The following is an 8,703-nucleotide window of genomic DNA, read 5'->3' as shown; positions in this document are numbered from 1 at the left end:
GCTCCTTCCGCCAGTGAGAGCCCGCCCTTCCGCTCCCAGCTCCCGCCCGCAGTTCAAACTGGGAAGATGGCGGGGGCTCCTGTGGTGGTCCCTTCCCCTCCGCGGGACGTGGAGAGGGCGACCGGGGCGGACGACGGGGACTCGGCCGCCGCCACCTCCCGAGAGGACTTCCGGGTGCGCTGCACCTCGAAGCGCGCCGTGACGGAAATGCTAGAGCTGTGCGGCCGCTTTGTGAAAAAGCTCGGGGACACGCTGCCAGAGGAGATTCGGGAGCCCGCGCTGCGAGATGTGCAGTGGGTACGGGCGCAGTCGCCACCTCTTCTCACCCCTCACCCTCTGCCCCTCTCAAGGCTCAGAAAGAGCCTACGGCCGGCTTCGCAGAGTTAGCGGTGCCGCGCGCTCTGGTAGCAGAGGCCCGAGAAACGCGAGGGTCGAAATAGACGCTAGTGTCGGCAGGGGACTCACCGCTTAGAGCAGCGCGGGCCGTAGCAAGAGACAAGGCGAGCCCTGTGTGTGACTCGAAATTGAAGGAAGAAAGCATAGGTGGAATTGATTTTAATGTTATGTTTTATTTAGCCCGCTCTATCCAAGATAGCGTTTTAACTTGTAATAAAAATAATAGCGAACGAGGTCTTTTCTTTTGTTCGTACTAAGAAGCTTTTCACATCGGTGACTTAACTTCAGAGCTCGTCTTTGCGGCTAGCCGCGTTTCAAGGCCTCAGTAACCACGGAGTGGCCGGTGGCTCCCCTGTCGGACGGTGCATGACAGAAACTGAAGGAGGGATTCTCCAGGAAAGGGTAATCCTGGAACTCAGGCAGTCACCAGACGAGCCACTGGTCTTTCCTTTGGCCTGTTTTAGAACTTCATGTACAGTCAGTGGAAACATTTCCCTCCAAGTCTAAAGTAGATAAGGAAACGGTCTTGATTAGTAACTTCTCTGGACCTCCTAACATTTCCCCTTCCTTTCTCACGTGTTTTGCAAAGCCCTCAAGAAGCTAGTTTTTTAAGGAAAGACGCAATAGATTGAGGGATTGGCACCTGCCTTAAGGAAGCAGACAATCTGTCCGTAGAAAATAAATTTAAAAGCTCATAGTGCAGCACAGTTGTGAGTTAGCATGACCACAGTGTGAAACAGTAAAAATAAACGCCAAATGGAAGAAGAATAAAAGCAGCCCCTGGGTAGTGAGTCTGTTCCCGTTTTGTGTACAGTAACACTGTCACTACCTTCTTGCGAGGAAGGCAAGAATAGACACATACCTCAGGACATTTTTAGTTGTTTTGGAAAAAGACTGTTTTGGTGCATAAAGGTCTTAGAATTTGCCCCTTTCTAAGAAACGCTAACCTATTTACTTTCAGAAAAAGAGGAGCTTGGCTAATCTTGGCTTATAACCTATTATACCTTAGTGGATGATAAAGTGAGTTGGAAGAAAAAAGATTTGAACAAACTACCAAGGAATTCACTTGTGTTTCATATCAAGAGCAGATAAAAGGCAGAGGCTTTAATTATGTTGACATAGCTCTTTATTTAAAACCACGTGACAGTGTAATGGATATTCTAAAAAAATTGTATTGATACAGTTGTGCAATGAATATTACAGTTTGCATTCTGAGATAATCCTTGAATGTCCATATATGAAGTAAGTATTTTATAAAATCTTTATAAAGTGTAGAGTGTATACTTTAACTCATTATCAGTCATTATTTGAATTATGCTTATTTTTACTTATACAAAGTGTGTAAAATACATTCTTGTTGTAAAAAAAAAAAAACAGCAAAACAGCATATAGCAAAAGTTTGAATTCCTCTCCTCCACCCCTCCTCCTTCCTGGAAATAATTATTGGGAGGGTCCAGGGGGCTATAATCCTTCTACCTTTTTTATGGCGTTACATCTCTCTTTGTTGTTTTAGTTTTTTGTTTGTTTTTTACAGTAATGGTGTTAGGCTGATGTGTTTAGCTTTTTTTTTCCTCTTCCAAATCTTTCTTTGACTATTTGTCAAAGTTACGTAGAGTTATACTTTATTCTTTTTAGATATTGTATGGTATGGATATAGTGTATTTAACTATTTTCCGAATTTGAAGTTAGATTTTATTTTCCCCTCAATAATTCATAATTTCATATAGTGTTTTAATAAACATTCATAGTACATCCTTTTTATGTTTTTATGAGAATAGTTCTTTAGGATACATTGCTAAGAGTGAAATTGTAAGGTAATAGGGAATGTGCATTTAAAATTTTAACCAAATTCCCTTAGTCCCTTATTTTTTAATGTATTATGAAAATTTTTAACCTTTCAAAAAACAGACTAGTGCAGTGGACATCTGTATATCCATCACCAAATTTAACAGTTATCAGAAATTTGTTACACTTCCTATTTTATTTATTTTTTAGGTAGGTTCCGTGCCTAAGGTGGAGCTTGAGCTCATAGCCCTGAGATTAAAAGGGTCATGTGCTCTGCTGCTAAGCTAGCAGGGTGTCCCTTCACACTTCCTATTTTTTTTTTTAAAGATTTTATTTATTTATTTATTTGACAGAAAGAGATCACAAGTAGGCAGAGCAGCAGGCAGAGAGAGAGGGGGAAGCAGTCTCCCCGCTGAGCAGAGAGCCCGATGCATGGCTAGATCCCAGAACCCTGAGATCATGACCTGAGCCGAAAGCAGAGGCTTAACCCACTAGGCCACCCAGGCGTCCCTGCACTTCTATTTTAAAGCAAATTCCAGATCTCGTGTCATTTCATTTCTATGTACCTCCGTGTACATCTCTAAAAAATACAGTCCTTTATGAAGTAGAAATTAATTTTATTTTGTTTTAAGCATTTTTCCCTTGTTAACACTGTTGCTTGTTCAGCAGCATATGTAGTACTTGTACCCTTGAGATTCAGCTTAGCTCAACTTTGTTAGCTTGTATTTTTTCTTCATTAAAGAAGTATATAAATTTTGCATCAGATTTTCTCAGATGTAGCATAATGGTTATCAGAGCTAAAATGTAGGAAGAATCAGTGATTGAAATGGAATCTTCATTGAAAAGAATACAGTAATAAGCTCATCTATTTTTCTTGATATTCTATATTACAAATCTGAAGCTCTTACTTTGCCAAAATGTTTTAGTTCAATATTTAAAGTTATTTTCAGTGACTTAAGTATTGTTTATTGAATTTACTGAATTTATTTCAGACTTTTGAATCAGCTGTGCAAGAGAATGTCAGCATTAATGGACAAGCATGGCAGGAAGCTTCAGACAGTTTTATGGGTATGTGATTTAAATTTCCTTCTGTCATTAATTTCTGAGTGATTTTTGTAGTTAATTTTATCTTGAATGCTAATTTTTAATCCTAATTTTCAGTCTTGTTTTTTAAAAGATTTATTTGTTTGTTTATTTGAGAGAGACAGCAGGGTGGGGGCACAGTCTTGTTTTTTAAAAGATTTATTTGTTTGTTTATTTGAGAGAGACAGCAGGGTGGGGGCACAGAGGGAGAGGGAGAGGGAGAAGCAGGCTTACCGCTGAGCAGGGAGCCCCATGCAGGGCTCCGTCCTAGGACCCTGGGATCATGACATGAGCCAAAGGCAGATGCCCAACCGACTGAGCCACCCAGGGGCCCCTCAGTGTCCCTTCTTCTAAAAATTTTCCTTCACCAAAAAAAAAAAAAAGTTTCCTTCACTGGGGGGGAAAAGGGAAACAAATCTAGAAGGCTACCGAGGCAAACTACACAGTAGTTGCCTTGGTTTTTTAATATATGCTATCTGGCATTCTCAATAAGGTTTTCATCTGATTAGTCTTTGAAAGTATTCTTGTCAGTAGGTTGCTGGAAAATACTGTACTACTATCTCCAGATGAAGAAACAGGCCCAGAGAATTTCTGTGATTAAAGCCTTATAAATCAAGTTGTATTTTTACGAATGATCTTTATAGTAGACAGCGAAGTACCCTTAGAAGTATGAAGTTAAATTCTAAGAGTTCCAACCATGTAAAGGATGAAGTAAATATATGGAGAAACCCCCTTAGAGATAGAATGCTTTCTTTCTGTTTAATAGTTGTTTAATTAATTAATTTGAGAGGGAGAGAGAGAGCGAGAAAGCACAAGCGGGGGAGCTGCAGAGGAAGAGGAGCAGTAGACTCCCCGCTGAGCAGGGAGCCTGATGCAGGGCTCAATCCCAGGACCCTGATTATGACCCGAGCCGAAGTTTAACGGACTGATCCACCAAGATACCCCAGAATACTTTTTTCAAAGCAGACTTAATTGTACCCTAACTAATGGTGTTGACATATCTAAAAAAAAAAATCAAAATTTTAATGGAAAGAAAATGGTCCGTGGTCAGTGTAAGAAGGAAACAGATTTAGTAGAAAAGAAATGATCTGTGTGAAAAAAGGGTCAGAATTCTCCAGCAAAGTCTAGGAGAAGGGCTACCCTCACAAGAGGGTCAGAGTATCTTGTCTTTCCCCATGGTCATATTACAGAGTCTGACCAGCATAACTTGGTATCACGGCTTGGTATTACTTGCTATCCAGTTACACTCTTGAGCTGATTCCAAGCGCATCAGGTTACCCTCTGTATTTATAATTTTTCTTCTCAACATTAAGATAATACTTTGCCCAGAAAACTTCAATGTTTAACCCTTGGGATTATAATAGTTATCTCTTCAAGGTCCCCAAAATTTACTTTCTGGTTTATATATTGAAATGGTAAAAGCAATAACATTAGATTTCCCGAATAACAGAGTAATTGCCAATTAGTAGAGGAGAGGAAGTGTATCACAATCACCTAAGAGTATTTTTAAACTCTACGGCCTTCCCTGTGTCTTTATTTGACTCTTGTTCTGTGAAGTCAGCTTGGAGTTGCTTTATTGTTTGCTCCACGCTGCCTTTAGCAATCTGATTCATCAATTTATAGATTAAGATACGTATTTTCTAATTGGTTGGCATTTTGGGTAGAGTGTGGTTATTCTTTGTCCCTTTTCTTCCTTATAACTGTGAGGGGAAATAGTTCAGAATACCGTAATTTTACCTGCTTTCCCTGACACTTGATAATGACATACCAAATCTAGGCCATAGATGAAAACACATGGTCCTTACTATTTAGGAACTCATTGTTAATGGAAAGAAATGGACAGGGATTTACTATACTGTTTAGGAAGGGGGATAAGACCTAATAGTGTAGATTGTTGTTAAATGCATTTAATGAATGACAGCATGCTGGATAAAAAGGAGGAAGGATATTTGAAGCAGAGAGAACAGCATGTGCAAAGGCACAAAAGAGTGATATGTTTAGAAAATGTCAGAAATGAATTGGGAAAACTAACGGCAGGTGTGACCAGAGGTAAGCTGAGGCCAGATCACAAAGAGCCCTGAGAGTTTGCTAAGGAATTTGTACTTTATCCTGTAGGCAATGGGGAGCCAGTGGAGATTTTTAAAATAGAATTTACATGAAAAGCTTTGCATTTTAGAACACTGACTGCTGCCCGTGTAGGGGATGGATTGGAGAGGGGTGAAATTCAAGGTGGGCTGATCTGAGGGAAGTTATTGCAGTAGTACAGTAAGAGACAGTTAAAACATGCTCAAAGACAGGAGAAAAGGAGAGAAGAAGGTTCTGCAGATGAGATTAAAAGGGTTTGTATCTGATCAAATACATAGAAGCAGTGAGTAAGCTTCACAAGGGCAGAGGTTTGTCTGTTTTGTTCACTGGGATCATTGTAGAAATGAGTGAACAAATAAAAGGATAGAACAAATGAATATACAAGTGAAAACAACTTTCTCCCTTCCTCTGTAGCTACCCTGAAAGGACTTGATTTCAGGCTTGACCAGATTCATTTAAGAAATAAAGTGTAAGTTTCTCAAGAGCAGGGGCTATATTTGTTTTTCAGCACTTGGCTTGGCATATAGTAGGTACACAGTAAATACTTGTTAAATTGGTGACAAAATCTTCTCTCAAATCTGCTCAAATTGTTTATACATTCAGTTTTATAGTTTTATCATTAGGTGGCGCTGAAAAACCATTTTCCTCCATAGAAGATTTAGCTGGGAGACTTTTTTTTCTTAACTGTGAAATAGTACATTATTTCAGGCTAATGACTGAACTTTTTAAATGGTAAGTTAAAATTTAGGAAAGGCTACTCATCTAAATGAATATTCAAAGTAAGCAGTGATTGTTTTTCTCATAATACTCTCAAAAGAATTTAATTGGTCTTAGTATTTGTTACATGAATGAGATATACCTGATGTACTTCATCAATCTTTACCCAGTATGTATGTGTGTGTATATATATATGCTGATATGTCAGCAATGTTTGAAAGCTTCCAACAATAAATATCATAGTTTCAGAATTCTTAGTGAAGCTTCTACTTAATAAAATAGGTAAATTTCTAGCATAGACTGACATAGCAGAACAGCTATGATGTGAGACCAGTTAAGCCAGTGACCTAGCTCTTTAGTTTAGTTTAGTTTAGTTTAGTTTGGAGATTTATTTATTTGAGAGAGAGTGAGGGTGTGAATGTGCATGTAAGAAGCAGGTTTTTTGGGGGGGGACGGGCAGAGGGAGAAGGAGTGAATGCTCAAGTAGACTCTCCACTGCGCAAGGAGACACTTGGGCTGGATCCTAGGATCCTGAGATCATGACTGAACTGAAATCAAGAGTCAGACCTGTCATCGACTGAGCCACCCAGGCACCCCGTTCTTTAGTACTTTTAACTACTTATTCTTCAAGACGACTTTCAAAATAAGGTTGATGTACCACCTGCATTCATTTCATCTAGAGTACTTAATTTTGGGGCCCCATTCCAGAGGCCTCTGTTGAATCAAAATTTCTGCACTTCTGACAAGTTCCCCATGTAATTATTTTGCTGGAGTTTGAGATTCACTATTTTAAAACAGGAAAGCAGGGGCGCCTGGGTGGCTCAGTGGGTTAAAGCCTCTGCCTTTGGCTCAGGTCATGATCTCAGGGTCCTGGGATCGAGCCCCGCATGGGGCTCTCTGCTCTGTGGAGAGCCTGCTTCCTCCTCTCTCTCTCTGCCTGCCTCTCTGCCTACTTGTAATCTCTGTCTGTCAAATACATAAATAAAAAAATCTTTAAAAAAAAAAAAAACCAGGAAAGCAACAGATAAGAGTTTTAGTTAAATCAAAGTATAAAGTCACCGTGTCTCTTACTTTTTCCTGCTATTTATCCATTTGTGTCTATTTCAGATTTCGCTTTTCTGCCTGCTACTGTCACAGCTTTGGTGCAGCACATAATAAAGTCAAAACATGTTGGAAACTCTAACATTAAATGCCCTTTACAGTCTAGTTCTTTTATATTTTATCATCCTTCTTTCCTTACACTTTGTCCTGCAGCCATGTAGAACTTTTAGTTTTAGAACAAAGTTTCCCAAAACCTCTGTGATCTTGCAGATACAGTTTGCTCTGCCTAAAGTGCTTCCTCCTGTTATTTTTTTTGTCCCTTTTTTTAATCCAGTGGATTTACATTTATATTTCAAGCCTTAGCTCAAATGTTGCTTTCTGTTTAAAGTCTTAAATTCTCCAGGTAGAGTTAGTGTTCTCTTATTCTGTGTCTATATAGCATTTTGTTCAGACCTCAATTGCATTTATCAAGTTGTTTTGCAGTTATGTTTCTTCCAGGCGCTTAGAAAGCAGGGATCATGTTATATTCATCTTTGTATTTTTCTGATTTAGGCCTGGCTTCCCATAGGTGCTCAGTAATTGGTTTTTCAGTGAGTAAATAAATGAATTAATCACCAAAGGGGGGGGTCCCATTAACTTACCATATTTGTTTTCAATTATTTTGTATTTTCTAAATTTAGCTTGTTACATTTCTATATAGAATATAAGCAATGTGTTTTAAGAAATTTTTGATACTGTTTGTCTCTTGAAATAGATTCTGATATCAAAGTACTTGAAGATCAGTTTGATGAAATCATAGTAGATATAGCCACAAAACGTAAGCAGTATCCCAGAAAGATCCTTGAATGTGTCATCAAAACCATAAAAGCAAAACAAGAAATTCTGGTAAGATGATTTATCTTTGAGATAATAAGCTTTGTTTTATGTCTGTTTTACTATAAAAAAATTAAAGTTTGGGGTCTCTGTGGACACACATGACATTTTGTTTTCTTTGTCTTTTCTTACTCAGTTACTGTTTGTCTCGTAAGATTTTTTTTTCCAGTTCTAAGTTATACTAGAATTTGAACATAGCTGATTTTAAAATATAATTTGAGGAAAGAAGACTAACTTTACAATTCTGAGACAGGCAAGAAAAATTTATCTTTTTTTTTTTTTTAAGATTTTATTTATTTGAGTTGGGGCAGTGGAGTGAATCTTTAAGCAGACTCCCTGCTAAGCGCAGGGCTTGACCTGGGGCTCAGTCTCACAACCTCTGAGATCATGACCTGAGCCAGAACCAGAAGTCAGACACTTACCTGACTGAGCCATCCAAGCACCTCAATAAATTTATCTGTTAAGCCTTTTCTTTCTTTGTGTCATTTGTGTTTGGCACATTATTTGTACATGTTTATAAATTCTAGAAGGCCTCTTTAGCTTAAATTGATGATAAAGGTTGAATACCTGTCATAACACTGAAATTTGCTTTATAAATTGTGTGTAATTTGTTTTGCTCCAAAAATCATGATGGTGTGGGAGTAGGTTTGCTGGGAATGGCACTGCCTCTGGAGGGAGAAACACATGTTGCTTTAAATTATGTTATACTACTTATCATTAATT

General features: G+C 38.7%; 1 protein-coding gene across 2 annotated transcripts in view; it reads left to right on the top strand.

Moving 5' to 3' along the window:
* Positions 1-28: 28 nt before the first annotated feature.
* Positions 29-8,703, top strand: part of LOC111150777 (NSL1, MIS12 kinetochore complex component) — a 42,243-nt gene continuing 33,568 nt past the window's right edge. For both annotated transcript variants that reach the window (XM_022508372.1, XM_022508373.1), the window contains exons 1-3: positions 29-297; positions 3,174-3,249; positions 7,862-7,992. In XM_022508372.1, the coding sequence (XP_022364080.1) occupies positions 67-297; positions 3,174-3,249; positions 7,862-7,992 (438 nt within the window). In that variant the 5' untranslated portion in view covers positions 29-66. The remainder of the gene's footprint in view (positions 298-3,173; positions 3,250-7,861; positions 7,993-8,703) is intronic.

Source organism: Enhydra lutris, unplaced genomic scaffold (assembly GCF_002288905.1).
Source record: "Enhydra lutris kenyoni isolate GAN:26980312 unplaced genomic scaffold, ASM228890v2 scaffoldscaffold24, whole genome shotgun sequence".
NCBI lineage: Eukaryota > Metazoa > Chordata > Mammalia > Carnivora > Mustelidae > Enhydra > Enhydra lutris.
This window is presented reverse-complemented; position numbering and strand designations above follow the sequence as displayed.